This window comes from Festucalex cinctus, chromosome 11, assembly GCF_051991245.1.
Source record: "Festucalex cinctus isolate MCC-2025b chromosome 11, RoL_Fcin_1.0, whole genome shotgun sequence".
In the NCBI taxonomy this organism is placed as follows: Eukaryota; Metazoa; Chordata; class Actinopteri; order Syngnathiformes; family Syngnathidae; genus Festucalex; species Festucalex cinctus.
Genome location: NC_135421.1, coordinates 28,162,812 through 28,181,443, shown reverse-complemented (window position 1 = coordinate 28,181,443; position 18,632 = coordinate 28,162,812). Strand labels below are relative to the sequence as shown.

General features: G+C 39.5%; 2 protein-coding genes and 1 long non-coding RNA gene across 4 annotated transcripts; 2 read left to right on the top strand and 1 right to left on the bottom strand.

Annotated features, from left to right (window-relative positions):
• The first annotated feature begins 548 nt into the window (after positions 1–548).
• Positions 549–9,931, top strand: klhl6 (kelch-like family member 6). Of its 2 annotated transcripts, none has more exons than XM_077537286.1 (7): positions 549–835; positions 2,338–2,503; positions 5,097–5,546; positions 6,429–6,666; positions 6,840–7,042; positions 7,202–7,415; positions 8,213–9,931. In XM_077537286.1, exons 1-7 carry the CDS (start codon positions 591–593, stop codon positions 8,521–8,523), a joined length of 1,827 nt encoding a protein of 608 aa, XP_077393412.1. In that variant the 5' UTR covers positions 549–590; the 3' UTR covers positions 8,524–9,931. The 2 variants fall into 2 exon arrangements, with proteins under 2 accessions (XP_077393412.1, XP_077393413.1); XM_077537287.1 differs by having other exon boundaries at positions 7,202–7,432; positions 8,213–8,352.
• Positions 9,329–18,518, bottom strand: LOC144030749 (uncharacterized). Its single transcript, XR_013287352.1, has 3 exons — positions 18,164–18,518; positions 11,933–17,945; positions 9,329–9,497 (listed from the first exon to the last, which is right to left on the bottom strand). It is a non-coding gene; the product is annotated as an uncharacterized LOC144030749 (long non-coding RNA).
• On the top strand, positions 9,531–16,001 carry LOC144030745 (CD48 antigen-like). The gene is made up of 5 exons (XM_077537294.1): positions 9,531–9,675; positions 11,887–12,195; positions 12,621–12,863; positions 12,989–13,126; positions 13,309–16,001. The coding sequence occupies exons 1-5, from the start codon at positions 9,627–9,629 to the stop codon at positions 13,428–13,430; spliced, it is 861 nt and encodes a 286-aa protein (XP_077393420.1). The 5' UTR covers positions 9,531–9,626; the 3' UTR covers positions 13,431–16,001.
• Positions 18,519–18,632: the final 114 nt, after the last annotated feature.

The following is an 18,632-nucleotide window of genomic DNA, read 5'->3' as shown; positions in this document are numbered from 1 at the left end:
TCTAATCATTCATATAAAATAGCCAAATGCAGACTAAAAGAGGTGATGCCACCCATTGCCACGTTAAAAGTGATTATGACCTATATGAACGAAACACTGCCATCTAGCGGCACTGAATATTACTGCTTAAATAAAGTAAGTCGAAAGTAAGCTTTTGCGATTTTACTCTATAGTCTGCAGATTACTGCAGTATCTGGTTTACTTTTATTAATCATTATAGATCTTATTATGTCATATACTGATTTAGTATTTAATACAACTGTTACATATTAGCACTTATGAAGACATTTCAAAATTAACTTGCAAAACTCTTAAACTGACATAATAAAAAAATATACATATCGGTTTTATAATACATAAATCAAGTTTGTGTCGAACAAAACAGGGGTGAATTTGCTCAGCCTCAGAAGGGGGAAGTGTCTAAAAACACAAATGTTGCTACATACGAAAGTACAGAAATAGGAACTTTGCAAAGCAGCTGAGAAGTAGCAGCGCACTTGCAAGAAAACCGCAGGGGTATATTTTGTGCAGCGCAGGTGCACGCAAACACACACAAGTTTTGTGTGGGACTTTCAGAGGAGCGTGTGAAGATGAGCGACTCACTCGAGAGGACGACAGAGTGCCCTTCCGTGTCTCTCGCCGGGGACGAGCCGGGCCCGGAGAGGGAGAGCGTCGCCGAATACCGCTGGCAAGATGGAGGTCTGCCCGTGGAACTGCAGAGAGGCATGGACGACTTGCGAGTTAACCTCGAGCTGACTGACGTGCTCGTGTGCGTTCAGGGACATGACTTCCCTTGCCACAGAGCCGTCCTCGCTGCGGCCAGTCAATACTTCAGGTAAAAGAGAGAAGAAGAAAAAAGGAATAAACGCGGCAAGTGGCGACGGGCAAGCTAATTGTTACTTTAGCACAGTTCTCCAGCTACTATAGAACTGGTGCCTTGGAATTTTCCCAAATCAAAATGGCTGACTTCCTGTTGAATATCAGACATCCTGTTCGACATATGTCCACTCACTCTGGTGTCCAATTGAAAATTTTCTTTTCTGTGACTAGTTTCAACGGATCTTCGAAATGACTAAAAAAAAAAAATTACGTTATGCTCCACCCACATTAGACGGAGGTAAAAAAGTTAGTGTCCCGCATCAGTCGAGGATACCTGCTTGAGGGGGGTCATTTGGATAAACTTTCAAGCTCTCAAAATGGCTGCTTCAAACTAAAATGGCTGACTTCCTATTGAATTTTGATCATGACCACTCAATTTTGTGTAAAACTGTGTAACTGGTGTCCTGGTTTAATTTGTTGTTCAAAAAGAAAGTGATTTGACAAATTAATAGTAAACACTACAGCGATTCCAAGAGGACCTTCCTACCTGATAGTCAGACCCAAGGAAGATTAAAACTACGAGCAGGCCTCTTCACCCCCACGCGGGGTCGACATTTCTGTCAGTAGGTGGAACATACTAGTGAAGATCTTCACCACATGACATTTATCACACACAAAAATGTTTGGTCAAGCTCTGACCTTGTGAATATGAGTAATTAGAGTTTCCTGTTTCATGATGAGTCATCAAATTTCACACAACGACAATAAAAACCCAATTTTGTCAATTGGCATTGTCCACCTTCATCGCCCGCCACACAAAATTACGAAAAGTGAAATTCTTCAGAGTTCAGTGTTGTCTGTCTATTTAGAAGACACGGTACCAATTATGTAAAAGCTGGTCAATATCTCGAGGGCAAATTATATTTTTTTGTGGACCCTTTCTAATGGTCAAAACCATCTTAAAAATGGTCGCTTCAAACCAAAAATGGCAGAATTTGCGTCTTTTAGGCCGGGTATCACTTTTGAGAATAGTCCCGATAGGCCTGCCTATCTATCAATCGACTTTATTTGTATAGCACATTTAAAAACCCACAGGGTAACCAAAGTGCTGCACATAAAATAGGAAAATAAAACCAGATAATAACATATAAAAGAACATACGGTACTTAGAAATCAACAAACATAAAATAATATAAACAGATTCATGCCCATTTGCTGCTTGTAAATATCAGTATTACTATGTGTTGAAGGCCAGAGAAAAATAGATAAATTAATCACTTTGAAACGTGAACCAGGAGTGCCTACCAAACTTCATGTTGATAAGCTTAAGTGATAAGCTTAAGGGAAAATTTTTAGGAAATTTCTAGAGCCAATTTTTTTTAAAGGGTTCTTGGATGGACATTACTGCAAACTGGTGAGATTTTGAGAACTGAAAAGCCTTCAAAAAAAATAAAAATAAATAAAAAACACATGCTCAGGCCTTAATGAGAACAACTTTATGGATTTTTCTGTGCTCAGGGCCATGTTTTGCAGCGGTTTGAGGGAGAGTCATGAGAAGAGGGTGGAAATGAAAGGACTGGACAGCGAGACAATGCGGACTCTCCTGCAATATACTTACACCAGCCAGGCCCTCCTCACTCAGTCAAATGTGCAGAATGTCCTGGAAGCAGCCAGTCAGTTCCAGGTAAGCATTCCCGACCCTCCAAAATCACACAAAACATGATACAGGTGTGCCAAAAAGTAGGTACAGTGCACTTTTGAAATAAAAATGATAAAGGTTTTTCATGGTACAGTTTACTGCTTTGACTTGCAAGCAAACATTTGAGATACAAGTACTCTATGATGGCAATGAACTCACCTCAACTCACAAATTGACTTGACAAGCAGCTGTTTGGCTGAGGTGAACTGTTCTTCTTCTTCTTCTTCTCCCCCCCAAAAAAAAGGCTTCAAGCTGTTTGTTGCCACTCAAAGTTGAGGTTTACTGTCAAACTAAACATAAATTGTTGAGATTTACACATAGTAATGTGTATTTAAAACAATCACATAGGATTGGCTTAAAAAAAATAAATAAATAAATGCAGCACACAGTCGTCCATACAGTAGTATTATACTGCCTCCTGGTGGCTAAGGCATGCAATTGAAGGAAGTCAACAGTCACGATGACTTAACCGTGATGCAAAAAAAAATAAAAAATACTGCACTTAATTATTTTATAAGGCAAAAACAATACAATTACAAAGTCAAGTCAAGTCAAAGTCCGTGCTTTCTAACAAAACTTGCATGTGAATATATGCATGTGTAGCAAATGGAAACCCGAAACCCCAGCAATACCTAAAAACACCAGTAGAAGTCAGTATGGCTCTACAAAGTCATTCACATTATTGTGTGTTAGGTGTGGAAACGTCAAAAGGACAAGTCGTCTTCGCCACTGTGGCACTTTCTCTCTTTGTCTCTTTTGTCTCTTTTGTCTCTTTTGTCTCTTGTCTCTTTTGTCTCTTGTCTCTCTTGTCTCTCTTGTCTCTTGTCTCTCTTGTCTCTCTTGTCTCTTGTCTCTCTTGTCTCTCTTGTCTCTCTTGTCTCTTTTGTCTCTTTTGTCTCTTTTGTCTCTTGTCTCTTGTCTCTTTTGTCTCTTGTCTCTTGTCTCTTTTGTCTCTTGTCTCTTTTGTCTCTTGTCTCTTTTGTCTCTTGTCTCTTGTCTCTTTTGTCTCTTGTCTCTTGTCTCTCCTGTCTCTTGTCTCTCCTGTCTCTTGTCTCTCCTGTCTCTCTCTCTCTCTCTCTCTCTCTCTCTCTCTCTCCCCCCCTCCCTCCCCCCCCCCCTCCCTCCCTCCCTCCCCCCCTCCCTCCCTCCCTCCCTCCCTGTACAGTAATTTTAAACTGGTAGCGCAACTCAGAAAAGGAAGTGAAAGTGTCATACCTGTGTTCTGGGGACTGAAATATACACAGTAAGAGAAACATGCGCCAGGCATGTTTTCCAATAATAGTCTGTTCAGGAAAAAGACTCATATGACTCCCGACAAGTAAGCTGACTATTAGGAGGCATTTTTTTTCCCCCTTCACACACACACATTAACATTGTAAATGCCAATAGTAGGGCCTACTATTAACTTGCCCTGTCCCAGTGGAAATTAATACTATGGCAGAGGTGTCCAAAACTACGGCCCGGGGGCCATTTGCGGCCCGCCATCCATTTTTTAGTGGCCCGCGACATATGCTAAGAATGACATTTGACTCAGTTCAAATAAAATAAAAACAAAAATGTTTGGAGATGGTCAAAGTGGAGGGTGTTGCTATTAAAGGTTATTTTAGTTAACTAAAACTAACGAAACAACTCAAACTAAAATTCAAAAAACAATTTCGTTAATGCTGCGATTGGCTGGCAACCAGTCCAGGGTGTCCCCCGCCTACTTGCCCAGAGCCAGCTGAGATAGGCTCCAGCACCCCCCGCGACCCTTGTGAGGAATAAGCGGTCAAGAAGATGGATGGATTTTGTTAATGAAATAAAATAAAAACGAAAATGCTTTTTAAAAAACGAAAACTAACTAAAATTACATTTTATGTTTACCAAACTAAAACTATAATTATAGCAAAAATGTCCTTCGTTTTAGTCTTTGGTGTGATTTTTAGTAGATTTATTTTGATATCAACCGGAATAATGACGTTTGAAAGTATGTCACGCGGAAGTGACGTCATCTAGCAGCAGCCAATAGAAAAGCACCAAAAGATGACGTCGCTCCCATGGTGTTTTTTTAAATATTGCATACAAGTAATACACATAAAAAAACTAATACTAATACTGAAACTAACGAAAACTAAACAAACTACGCATTTATTAAAGAACTAAAATTAAAAACAGAACAACCCTGAAAACTAATTAAAACTAACTAAAATGAATAATTCCAAAACTCTAATAACTCTACTGCCATATTACAAATAAATTTGGTTTATATACTGTAGCATTTTTCTAAATATGCAAAAGCACAAGTAAATTATTTGTACAGTTTTTAGGACTAAACACAATTTGTCTTCATAACATGATGTGGCCCTTGCATGCTTGTGATTTTCTGGATGTGGCCCTCAAATGAAAAAGTTTGGACACCCCTGACCTATGGTGTTCATTAAATAAACGCTCACACCAAAATCTAAGGTGCCACAAATTCTAAATGGAGCCTACACTTGTTCTTGTGTTTTTGTTTTTTTTTAAAAGACCTTTCCCACAATGTTGTCACACAAAATTCTTTATCCTCCCTATAAAGCTAATGTATTCATTTGTGTTGTAGTTTGTGCGCGTGGTGGACGCATGCGTGGACTACCTGAGCAAATCCCTGCAAGCGGAAACGTGCATTGGCATCCTGAACCTGGCGGATCGCCACGTCCTTCCCGTTCTGAAGACCAAGGCTCAGGACTACATCGCCTGCCACTTCTCCCAGATGGTCCGGCGGCAGGACTTTGTGCAAGTGGCGGCGGAGTCGCTGGAGAACATCCTGCGGCGGGACGACCTGGACGCCAGCTACGAGGAGTGCGTCTTGGAGGGCCTCATGCGCTGGGTGAGAGCCGAGCGGGACGGGCGGCGCCGCCTACTGGCCGGGCTGCTTTCGTACGTGCGGCTGCCGTTGTTGGAGCCGGCGTACTTTGTGGAGAAAGTGGAGGGGGACGAACTGATCCGCAGCTGCAGCGAGACCTTTCCTCTGCTGCAGGAGGCCCGAACATTTCACCTCTCCGGAAGGGAGGTTGGTATCCGCAGGGGTGTCCACACTTTTTCTTCCCAAGCTGCATACAGACAAACATTTCATTGGATTGATTACTGCCATTTTAGATTGATTTAACACGATACAACCAATCCAAAGAGGTGGTGCTCGCAGCTACCGTCAGACCAAATGGGTGGACCGTCGCTTACCTTCCACAGCTGGGGCCTTCCCGTGATTTGGGCCTCCCACTACTTTTCGCTAACACAGGGGTGTCCAAATTACGGCCTGAGGGGGCCATTTGCGGCACGCCGCCCATTTTTTAGTGGCCCGCAACATATGCTCTAAAAAAAAATGGCATTTGACTCTGTTCAAATAAACAAAATGTTTGGAGATGGTCAAAGTAAGAAAGGAGGGTGTCGAAAAACACGGGTGCTATTAAAGGTTATTTTAGTTAACTAAAAGTAACGAAAAAATAAAAATTCCAAAAACAATTTCGTCAACAAAATAAAATAGAAACGAAGATGCTTTTTAAAAAAAGAAAACTAACTATAATTATAGCAAAAAAGTCCTTTGTTTTAGTCTTTGGTAATTAAATACATCTTAAGGAAGAGAAAACGAAAAGCCTGACAAACGTGTCGAGCTGGCACTGGATATTTGCCCAAAAAAACAAGTCTAACGTCGGGAATGAACACACAACACAACAATCAAATAGCAGCGCAGATGATGGGAACGCAACCAATTAAGTCCTAAAAAAATAAAATAATGTGGCCCGTTTTTGAGTTTCGTATTTTTCATCCCAGCCCAAACTTAAATTATGAAAGATCTTTTTTTTTCATGTTTTGTTTTTTAAATTGCCAATCGAAAATGCAATGAATACACAAATTGTCATATTTGATCTTGAGCTTTGTAATATGTTTGTTGTAGGTGGTTTCCGAACGAACCAAACCGCGCATGCACCACTTCCTGTCAGAGGTGTTCCTCATTATCGGGGGCTGCACCAAAGACGACCGCTTCGTTTCCACCGTCACTTGTTTGGACCCGCTCAGACGCAGCAGGCTCGAGGTCGCGAGGTTACCCGGCACAGGCATGGAGGACCAAGCCCAGAACAGGAAATGGGTGGAATTTGCTTGTGCCACATTTCGCAATGAACTATATATATCTGGTGAGACTGTATTTTGGGTTTTGTAGCCACTATATCTCCGGTTTGGGAGCGCAACCGGTGACATAACTTCAGACACGGCTCTGTGTCCGTCTTCACGGTCTGATGAGCAGTGTATTGCAGGCGGGAAAAAAAAGTATGAGTAAAAGGAAAATGTTTGTTGAATGCTACTCTAGGAGGTAAAGAGACCCAGACGGATGTTTGGAAATACAACGGCGCCCTGGACAAGTGGATCTCGATTGAGCCTCTGACAACAGGCCGATGGCGGCACAAGATGGCCGTCCAAGGGGGGAGGGTGTACGTATTGGGCGGGTTCGATGGCGTGCGCAGGCTTGATTCCGTCGAGGCCTACGACCCGTTTCACAACCGCTGGACGCAGGTAAGCATGGCGGCCTCATTGTTCCGAAAATTGTTAAAACCCACAATTTTGAATGTTGCCCAATGAGGACTTGTACATGCTTTTCATGTAACAATGTCAATGTATTTTTTCCCATCACGCTACATCACATGACTCCGCTGCCCTATTTAATTGGTGCAGGTGGCCCCGCTCGCAGTGGGCGTGAGCTCCTTTGCTGCCGCCAGCTTCGACAGATGGATCTACGCGATTGGCGGCGGGCCCAACGGAAAGCTGGCCACCGATTTGGTTCAATGCTGGGAACCCGGAACGGACATTTGGGAGCTGCGGGCACCGATTCCCATCGAAACCAAGTGCACCAACGCCGTCAGCTTCAAGAAATGCATCTATGTCGTTGGCAAGTTTTGATCCTAAGTGAGAACGGTTAACCGCTGCATTTCACGTGGGATTGGGACGGAGCCCTGCGGTACACTGACAAAAAACTTATTTTTTACATTTGTCTATATGTGGCTCTTTAGTCCCTTTTCTGTGGATCTCTAAAACAATGACTTTACATATTTATTTATTTATTTTACAGAAAATATTCAATTAATGAATTAATGATTTAGATTAAAAAATGAAAGATTAAATATTTTTAAAAAATGTCAAAATTATCTAAAAATGTCCAGAAAGTGACCATAAAATGTCCAAAAAAGGAAGAGGAAAAGCAGAAAATTACCTTAAATTGTCCATGAAAGAGCCAAAACTGTCAGAGAATTGAAAAAAGAAAAAAAAAAAAAAGTGACTATTAAATGTCCAAAAATAAAATTACCATAAGGTGCCTTTGGAATTGCAAAAAAATAAAAAATAATAATAAATAAAAAAAAAATAAAAAAAAAATAAAAAAAATTTGATTAAATAAAACACAGAAAAAAATACGTTCAAAAAGTAACAATAAAATGTCCAAAAATAAAAGAAGAAATTTCCAAATGTGTCAATGTGAATGTAAAATGTCGTTTGTCTCGACTGTATGTTCCTTGCCATTGACTGCCAGCCAGGCTAGGCTAGGGTGTATTACCGCTTTTGTTTTTTTAAACGAAATGACATTGTACCTAAATTGAAATTCAACAAAATGTGCTGCTTCATATAGATGAGGGGGGTTCGAATCTATTGCCCTAATTCTATGGAGACTTATCATCCTCTTTGCCGCCACAGGTGGCGCCATGCACACCATGTATTGTTACAGCCCTCAGTCAGACTCCTGGTCGGTCGTGACCCGTCTGGGCGAGAGGGCGAGCTGCGCCATCGCCGCCTGCAACAACAAAATCTTCATCACGGGAGGCCGCGACAACAAGAATCATGTCATCTCCACCGTCATGTGCTGGGATGTTGACAAAGAAGTGTTGACGGAAGAATGCGCTTTACCTATGGGTGTGTCGCACCACGGCAGCGTGACGTTGCTGAAGTCATACACACACACGCACGGAGTTGCATCGGTGTCCGACTGCCATGTCGCTCTTGTGTAATTAGTGGTGTCTTCAGTTGGGCGACACGCCAAACCTCGTTTGATTTCGCTTTTACATTTCCTCAAAAGGAGAAGGCGCAGTAGCTTATTTTGAAATACTGCCTACGGGCTACGACAACTGTTGTATGTTCTCTTTTGCATGTGATAATGTTTCACGTGTTAAAAAAATAGCCGGTGGAAATTCCTTTTGGCTGGTCACTTTTGAGAGTTCAAAAAAGTTCATTTCGAACTCTGTTTGTGACCCAAAATGTGCAAACTTCAGCAGAAAATGATATGGTTATTTGGTGTCATCCTATAACCGGCGCAAACAATGGCCTTATATGTTCTATATGTCGAAACAGAATTCTGATTCATGTTTGTTTGTAGAATATTAATCAAGCAGAAAAGTCGACAAATTTAAACAAACAAAAACATTTTCTGTTACTCAAACTACAGGACTGCCTCAGAAAATGAGAATATTGTGATAAAGTCCATTATTTTTCTGTGATGCAATTAAATAAGCAAAAATGTCATACATTCGGGATTCCTTACAAATCAACTGAAATATTGCAAGCCTTTTATTATTGCTGATTATGGCTTTTTTTTTCTTTTTTTTTTAACTTGGTCTGAGCAAGTATTGTAATATTTTGAGATAGAATATTTTTGATTGATATAAATAAACTTGAGTTGAGTACTCTTAAGTTGTAAGCCATAAGAAATACAACAAGGCAATCCATAATACCATATCAGACAGGAAATACAGAAAAAGAGAGAGAAATAAAGCTAGTCTCTTATTTGTTATTTATTTATTTATTATTTCATAAAAATATAATGTCAAAATAATATATGATAATCAAGAGAATGTAGCATGAATACATTAGCCAGGAATCAAGAAAGACGGAATTGAACTACAGTAACCCCTCAATGGTGAATCCAACAAGGCCATCCAGTCTGCACACATTCCATTCCAGTTGCATTCGACTGAAGATCTTTCACCTACAGTGATAAATAGACACACTAGTACAATACAATAGTACAAAATAGTACGCTTCACTTTGAAACATTGCTCACCAATTTGATGCCGTTTACAGTCACAAAGAATGATTAAGTTTTCTTTTGCCTGGAATGATTTGCAAGCGTATTTTCTTTTTTTTGTTGAGCAGTCTTGCTTTGGGTAAGTTCCATCATTTCAATCATTTGAATTACAGCTTTTGTGCGAGTCATTTCTCCTGATGGAGCTTTAGAATGGACAGTTTGACAGGATTACTGCAAGTGGGTGTTTTTAAAATGGTGCCTTATCCTTCATTCATCTCTCTGCTGTTTTGTCTTGTAAAGCAATTGTAGTTGTATCGCATTGGGCCGTGTACTGTGAAATAAATGTGCATATAAATATAATAAATGGAATTGAACACCAATCAACACTATGAAAACGCTCTACTCTCATATTAATTGATTTATAAATGGAGATCCCTCTAAATTGCGTCCCTATTTATGAATGTTGAGAGTTGAGCGGTGGCTTCTTTTTGCTGTGGTTGTTGTTGAACTTGACAGGCTTCGGATGATGCGAGAATAGTTCGACCCAAGACATACTTAGGACCTTACTTGATACTTTAGTTTTGCATTTATTTCAACAATTATTTGCATATTTAGTTTTAATTTTGGAATCTTGGTTTATACTTTTGTAGTCATGCTTTACTTTTATTTATGCATGCTGTTTTTAATTTCCATCTACAGTTTTTGTATTTGTTTGTTTTTTTTTAAAGTTACATCTTTTGTATTTGCTTCCATTTCATTTTTTTTTTTTTTTTTTCTTCATTTCACTTGTTCATTTATTTCAGGCAACATTTTAAGTTATCCTAACCTAAATTCACTTGAGCGAAGTCAGGACAAAAATGTCTGTTCAGAGTCAATGTTAAGTTAAGACTGCTTTGTGTGTTTTAATTCAGACCAACTAAAATTATTATAATTATATATTATATAGGCGGCACGGTAGTCGAGTGGTTAGCACGTCCGCTTCCCAGTTCTGAGGTCTCCGGTTCGAGTCCAGGCTCGGACCTTCCTGGGTGGAGTTTGCATGTTCTCCCCGTGCCCGCGTGGGTCTTCTCCGGGTACTCCGGTCTCCTCCCACATTCCAAAGACATGCATGGCAGGTTAATTGGGCGCTCCGAATTGTCCCTAGGTGTGCGTGTGCGTGTGGATGGTTGTTCGTCTCTGTGTGCCCTGCGATTGGTTGGCAACCAGTCCAGGGTGTCCCCCGCCTACTGCCCAGAGCCAGCTGAGATAGGCGCCAGCAGCCCCCGCGACCCTTGTGAGGAATAAGCGGTCAAGAAAATGGATGGATGGATATATATATATATATATATATATATATATATATATATATATATATATATATATATAGTCAATCCATAAACATTCTCTAATTGGACCCTCGTTGTGTGAACTAAGCCAATCAGCCGCCTTCACTTGGTGTCATCCTGTTACGACCGTATGTCCACTTCCTGTTCTCTTATATATATATATATATATATATATATATATATATATATATATATATATATATATATAGGGGAAGGCTTTCCAATCATGCGTTGTTGCCATTAGAATAGTAGTCCCTGCAGGCACCACATTGGAACACTTGCTCCACAAGTATCAACAATTGGAGGATGCCCTGCTGGCTACAATATGTTTATCAGAATTTTTTTTTTTAAAAAAAGTTTATTCTGATCAACCTGGACAGAATTGTGTGCACTGACTTTCCTCCTTCACATGATGTGGTACTGTAGGTTATATGGTCACTAGGGATGTCACGATAAGCGCAATATCGTGATATTAAAACTGCCACAATATCGTCGTCGTCATGTTCACGAAATTTAAATGCAACACATCTGTTAAAAAAAAAAATTAAAAAAAAATCAGGTTGATTGCCATTTGTGGAGTTCTAGCACCCTCTGGTGGCTAGCTTTTTAGTGCAATTTAATTTTCATTAGGGCCCTTCTATGTTTAAAATCTACACTAATTGTGAGATGAAGGAGAATGTAATATGCCTGTGAAGCAAGTCAATATGTGGTGGAACTCAATGTGTGCGTGCATTAACAATATAACATAATAAAACAATAATAATAATAATAATAATAATAATAATAGCATAATGATGTTATGGACAAAAGCACAATATTGTGCTTTTTTTTTTTAGTATGACCTCATGTTTTTTACAATATTGTGACCTCCCCACAATATCGTGATAATTATCGTATCGCGAGCTTCATAATATTGTATCGTGATGTTTGGATATCGTTACATCCCTAATGGTCACAATCGCATTTTTCCTCTTTGCCATCAATGATAACCTTCATCCATCTGTCTCTGTCTATCCAATGTCCAGCTGACTCCTTCCCAGATTCTGAACGAGTTCTGAAATATGTACTCACGGGTCAGGAGATAATCTTCGTGCCACCCATTTTTGGACAACCTCAAGTCATGAGGTGGACCCGTGGCGATGGCAGAGGTGTGGCATTCCTTGATGAATTGGGGGAGTTAGAGTTCCCCGAATACAAGAACAGGATCACTCTGGACAGCAACACGGCAGAACTCACCATCAAAACTGCCACACATGAAGACGGCGGAAACTACGACTTAAAGTTGAAGATGAACAACAAGGATCTTCGTTTTAAGTACAGAGTTGAGGTTATCGGTAAGTTTATCGAGAAGTATGTCAGGGTGTGTGGGGAATTGGGGGGTGAGTGAAAACAACGTCATGAGTTTTTCTCATGAGATGGCTATTTCTATGACCACTTTGTATTTTCCACTGCAGGCGAAAAGGAATATGTACAATTTGATATGGGCTGGAGCCAATCTCAGCCAACTTTGGGCAAGGGGCGACTGATCGCCAGTTAATTGCTTAATAGACAAACAAACATTACACTCACATTCACACCTATCATTTGGGGGGGGGGAGTCTTCAATGAACCAAACTTGCATGGTTTGGGAAAGTGGGAGGAACCTGAAGTACCCGAAGAAAGGAAGGAGATGCCCCCGGAAGTTTGAGGGAGGTGTGCGACACCAAGCAGCCATCACACAATCACAGCAAATGTTGCTTGTGTGCTTATTTGTTTTCAGAGAAAGTAACGAAACCCAACATAACCTGTGTGATGAGCGGCGAACATCAGGCGACGCTTGTGTGCTCAACAGACTCCAAACATCCTCATTTATTGGAGTGGGATTCACATGGAAACAAGCAACCTGGCCCAAATCTAACAATAAACCTGGCGGGTGAATTTGATGATCGAGTTTATCGTTGTGACGTGAGCAACCCCCTGACCAAGCAAACGGCCACATTCGCTGCCAGCAAGTGCTTCATGGGTAATCATAATAAATAATAATTATGCAAGTGGAAGATTCCAATGATGTTAGAATATTACTTTCATGTCATTTGGACATTAATGTACGTACATTGAGACATTGGAAAATGTTTAACTTTTGTACAGACAAGCCATCAGATGGTGAACATGACATCAACCTCAGCAAAAGAGCAAAACAAATCGTCATCAACATCATCGCCACCATCATCATCATCATCACAGCCTTCCCGATTGCCTTTTTCGTTATGCGAAAAAAATGTCAAGGTATGTAAAGCCGACATAGAGAAAGAAAAAACAGCACAATTTAAGACAAATGCCACAGAAGCAATGAAGTGAAATTGCCCCCCCACCCCTTCACACACCACACCAGTTTGTATGCATGACCTTATCACAACACATGTGCACTTTTTCACCAAAAATGAAAACTTGTTTCTGTGTTCTTGTAGCACAAAATGAAGATATGGACTCACCTGGATCATGTGACAAACTGCAGAAAGTGGAACTCTCTGTGGAGATGAAAAGGACAATCTCCGACCTACCTTGCCAAAGGACTTTCACCTTTATTTGAAGCTGTGTACGCCTAAAAGGAAGATCCCCCTTATCGAACTCGTTTACAATCGTCTCCGTCACATTATGATTGAAAATGGGTGGAATGATCCAGCGGATGAAGAAGCAGCTGTAGAATTGTATAAAATGTTGAAAAATGAGATGCTGAGTAAAACATTACAGCAAATGAGACCAGATTCAAAAAACAGAACAGAACAGGGGAGGCAAGCACACGGGAGGAAGAAAAACTGTCGTTACTGTGCATGAAAAGCCTGACGACAGAACCCAAAAGCACACCATAACACCACAAAACATCCCACGTGATGTGTTCACCTGTTAAAGTGAACATGTTAATTATTTGTTATGTTTCTTGATACCCTACGTGCATATATCCATTAGCATTGCTTTGTGCTTTTTTTGCATTTTTACAATTATTGAAAGGTGTTAGGGGTTCCGATGGAACCGGAAGGCGGATCCCAACAATGCAGAACACAGAGGGACAATTTGAACAATTGATTTGACAACAGTTTTTGCAGCAAAAGTTGAAGAGATGAAGACAAGGAATTTTAATGAGACGAAATAGAGCAATCATAGCAGGTATGAGCAATCGACACTGGCTACACACTAGGGATAGACCGATTATCGGCCGGGCCGATTATCGGTGCCGATATTTGGCATGTTGACAAATATCGGCATCGGCCTTTTTACGAATCTGAAGGCCGATAAAGCTGGAATCTCACCGAGCAGCGAATGCATGCGAACGTAGCAAATTTTGTGCTTTCATCAAGATTTGTAAGATGTTTCTAGACGCTTTTTACTTGTTGCAAAGACTTTTCAAACGTATTCAGTCAATTTTTCACTGTCTGCGAAGATCTTTTGAACCCTGACGAAAACCCAAAATTAGATACATTTAATTTTGTATACATTTGTCACTGCTGACACTTTAATTTATAAAAAAAAAATAATAATAATTAAAAAAAATAATAATTTGAAATTACGTTGAAATTTTGGAAAACTTTATTTACAGTAGAAAATTTTAGAAAACTATTTATTCTCTGCAAACACTGAAGTCCCAACACTTTTTAATTTATATAAAAATAATAATAATAAAAAATACAACAAATTTAGAAATTATGTTGTAATTTTGGAAAACTTTATTTAAAGTAGAAAACTATTTATTTATGTATTTATTTATTTATTTACTTGCTTAGTTTTGAATTTAGCTTAACACTTGCTGATGAACCTTAGAAGTTCCCTACAATTTCTGTTAATTTTTAATTAAACAAAACTGTCTATTCTTAATATGTTTAAATTAAAAGAAAAGTTTTTTTTTTTTTTTTTTACGCTATTATTTTCTCTTTTACTGCAAATGAATATCGGCTTGAAATATCGGTTATCGGCCTCCTTGACAACAAATAATCGGTATCTGCATCGGCCCTGAAAAAAGCATATCGGTCTATCACTACTACACAGACAGCAAATATCCCCCGTTTTCACACATCAACCAATCACAATAGGGCTGGCTGATGTGACCACTGTGAATGGACAATGAAGAAGAAGCTGCTTCACAACTCTTGTTTGGATAGCTTGTATGTTAGCAAGTGGGAGTAAAAATTGCTGCAAAATACTTTGATGATCATTATTGTTTTTAATGAATTAGATTATTTCATTTAGAAAAGTGTTTAAATAAGTTTCAGGGGTGGAATTTGTTGTCGGATAGCTAATCCAAAAAAAATAAAAAATAAAAATCTCAGGAGCTGTGCAACTGTAGTTGGTCAAGTTTGGGCAAACATTAACTTGGACGTAATGACAATAAAAATGAAGACTGGAACTTTACCCTCTCACCTGACAATCGGTTTCATTTTAAATAGACCTGATGGTGCCAGTTCATGTTTATCATGGCCAGCCGGCATCTATTGATTTATTTTTTGGGTAATCTTGCTTTTGGTAAGTTCTGTCATTACTTTTTTTTTTTAATTGTATTTGTTTTAATGACAATGTTTATCCTATTCACTGTTCTTAATAGAGTCAAGAGTTTAGAGTTTGTTGTTTCTCTAAGTCCATGATTCTAAAATGGTGCCTTCGTTCTCCACCTTTTTATGCTAATTTGATGTAGAAAAATCCAATTTTCTGACTAAATTGATCACTAGTATATTTATGTGACATTACGTTACGTCGTCGTTGTGTAAAATGTTCGTCTCATTATACTCCTTGAATGTTCTACAGCAGAGTCCAACAATGATCAACCATCGTGGCCGCTAAATTGTTTACACCAATGGTGTCATCCGCCTCGTCCCCTATGCAGTACATCAACGTATTGATATATTGGATAGTGGCTCTCGAGGACCGAAATTGGGCAACCCTGGTTTACACCATGTCTTTCGTTTGTGTAAATTGTTAGCTTTGTCATTTTTGAAAGCAAACTTCCATGCATTGGTTTAGACAAATCTCAATTATGAGTCCTCATATGTTTTTCACTCAGATTTTCAAATGGACACGTTCACACTATTTATTAACTGCATCCAAACATTTTGAATTTAAATGAAGAAATGAATAGTATATACAATGACTTAAATTAAATTATTGTATTTGAGGTTATCGAATCAGTGTCAATTGAGTCTGATGCCTTTGTTCCCGTAGTGACTTTTAAGGTCCAGCAGGTGTCAGTATTCGGTGACACAGTATCAATACAGTTTTGCAATGTGTCATGTACCGTCACATGGGTCTTATGTGAGATGGGGAAAATGCCAATAATGAGACTGCAAACAGTCAGAGAGGTGTCCAAACAGTTGCAAGAAGAAAACATGCATGTGATATATTTAGTTGCAAGATATTCTTCTGCATTATAAAAAGAGAAACTACTTCCTTCAGTACCACTGTTAAGAACTGGAGGAATGAAGAAAATAAAGAGGAAGATACACTAACTTTATTTACAACCTCACTGTTTGTTTATTAAAAGGAAGAAGAGATTCAAACACCCCTCGTTTTCAAATTGTATTATTATTATTATTATTATTATTATATATCTCAAGGCTGGTGGTCGGGTCTGGTCCAACTAGCCGCCCCACTGAGTGAAACCAAGCAAAGCCCCCCACACAATAGGCCAGACCGCTCCTGTTTTATTGCCCTGTAACATCGTCAAGACATTAAAATTGGAAATTTGTTATTCAGTTCTATGCTACACTGTGCAGTATTGTACTTTGTATTTATATGAATGCTGCTTTTATCCATCTGTCTCTGTCTATCCAATGTCCAGCTGCCTCTTTCCCAGATTCTGAACGAGTTCTGAAATATGTGCTCGACGGTGAAGAGATACACTTGGTGCCACCCATTTTTGAACAGCCTGAATTAATCGTGTGGGTACGTGTTGATGGCAGAGACGTGGTTGTGTTTGACCTCATGGGGGAGTTTATCTTCCCTGAATACAAGAACAGGATCACTCTGGACAGCAACACAGCAGAACTCACCATCAAAAATGCCACATATGAAGACAGTGGAAAATACGACTTAAAGTTGAAGATAAACAATGAGCATCATCGTGTCAAGTATACAATTGAGGTTATAGGTATGTTTGCACATTTGTTTTATTTTTAAGTAATAAATCTGCCTTTCACCCCGTATCTCACTGAGAGGCAAAGGCTTTTGAGGGTGCACACATGTAGCGAGTGTTACTTTTTCGGAAGGCTTCTTTCAATGCTGCAAAGACACTTGCCAGACACTCTCAAATCATTTGAGTTGAACATGTTCAAAACTTCTCTGTGACATGAAAAGTATTAGGGCCTTGCGTTTGCACCATAGTGTCAGATTATTCATTATTTGGTGATGTTTTCCTCAAATTCAGTATACTCTGCACAGGCGATTACTAAATTTTGTATGTAGCCCATTTAATCCCCATGTCATATAGACAAGGGCCCCAGATTCGTTAAATTATTTTTTAGGTTGAGTTTTAAAGTAATTCTGTACCTATTACCAGGTTGAGACAACAACTATTTGTAAATAGACAAGACACCCAAATGTCAAACGTCAAAGATGTTTAGTTGTGAAAATTTGTGAGAGAAAGAAGAAGAAAAATACAAATTACCTTATCTAATGGCATAGAAACACAGCTCTTAAAGTTAATTTAAGTAAATAAATTGTCCCACTTTTATGCAAAAGGGGAAAGAAAAAAAAACTTCTCAGAAGACTTCAGCTTCCTTAATTGTACCAAAACAAAACCTATTTTACAATCTAAGCCGGCATAAAAACAAACCAACCCCGAAGAAACATTGCAGGCTTGGTCGGTTCTTCGTGCACAAATAGTTTAGATGTTGTACTCACAGTTCTGGTGAGAGATGGAGATGGTGTGCTCCACGGAGGGGGAAGAAAAAGGAGAAGAATTGGCAAGGAAAGAATGTCAGGGAAAAAGAAAGGGGCAGAGATGAAGGGGTTGCGCTTCACTCGGTAGCACAAACGGAGTCCAAGCCAGTAGCAGAAAACGGGCTCTCCAGACGTCCAGCAGAGTGCTTTCCAGACTGCTCACAACTGACCACGACTGCTCCTGAATTAACAGGACAGTACTGAGCTACAAGTCCATTTACTATTTCGTGTTGAACTAGCAGGAAATTGTCACTCAACTCACAGTATCATTAGCGGCTACAGCTAACGAATATCACTATACTGGTAAGGCTAATTGCTACTCGCGATTAGCAACAAATGCTAATTCAAACCAAACGGACTGCATTGGTCTTTTAAACATAACCAGACAGATGTAATTACCTCTTAGGCATCCCAGTATGTACAAACATCCAGTAAAAACGAGTAGTTTGTCCCGATGTAGTGTACAACAAGCTCACACAGCTCGGTGAAACAGCTTCACTCCGGCAGGTGCTCAAGCATTCTCATCTCACGTCCACTGCAACAACCTAGCGTCATTTGTAATAAGACCCGCCCCTTCGATCTCAACATAACTGACATTGGCTGAACTTGACATCTACCCAATGACAATAGAGAGTAAAGATGAGTGACAGTTTACGTAAAGTTATGGGCTGGAGTAAATTTCAGCCAACTTTGAGGAAGGAGTGGAATACACACCGCAAGATCAGCAGTTAATTGCAGGGCACGTTTAAAAAAAAAAAAAAAAAAAAAGTCTTCAATGAACCCAACATGGCTGTTTTGGGAAAGTGGGATGAACCTGAAGTACTTGAAGAAGGGAAGGAAAACCTCTCAACTTTAAGAGAGGCATCAT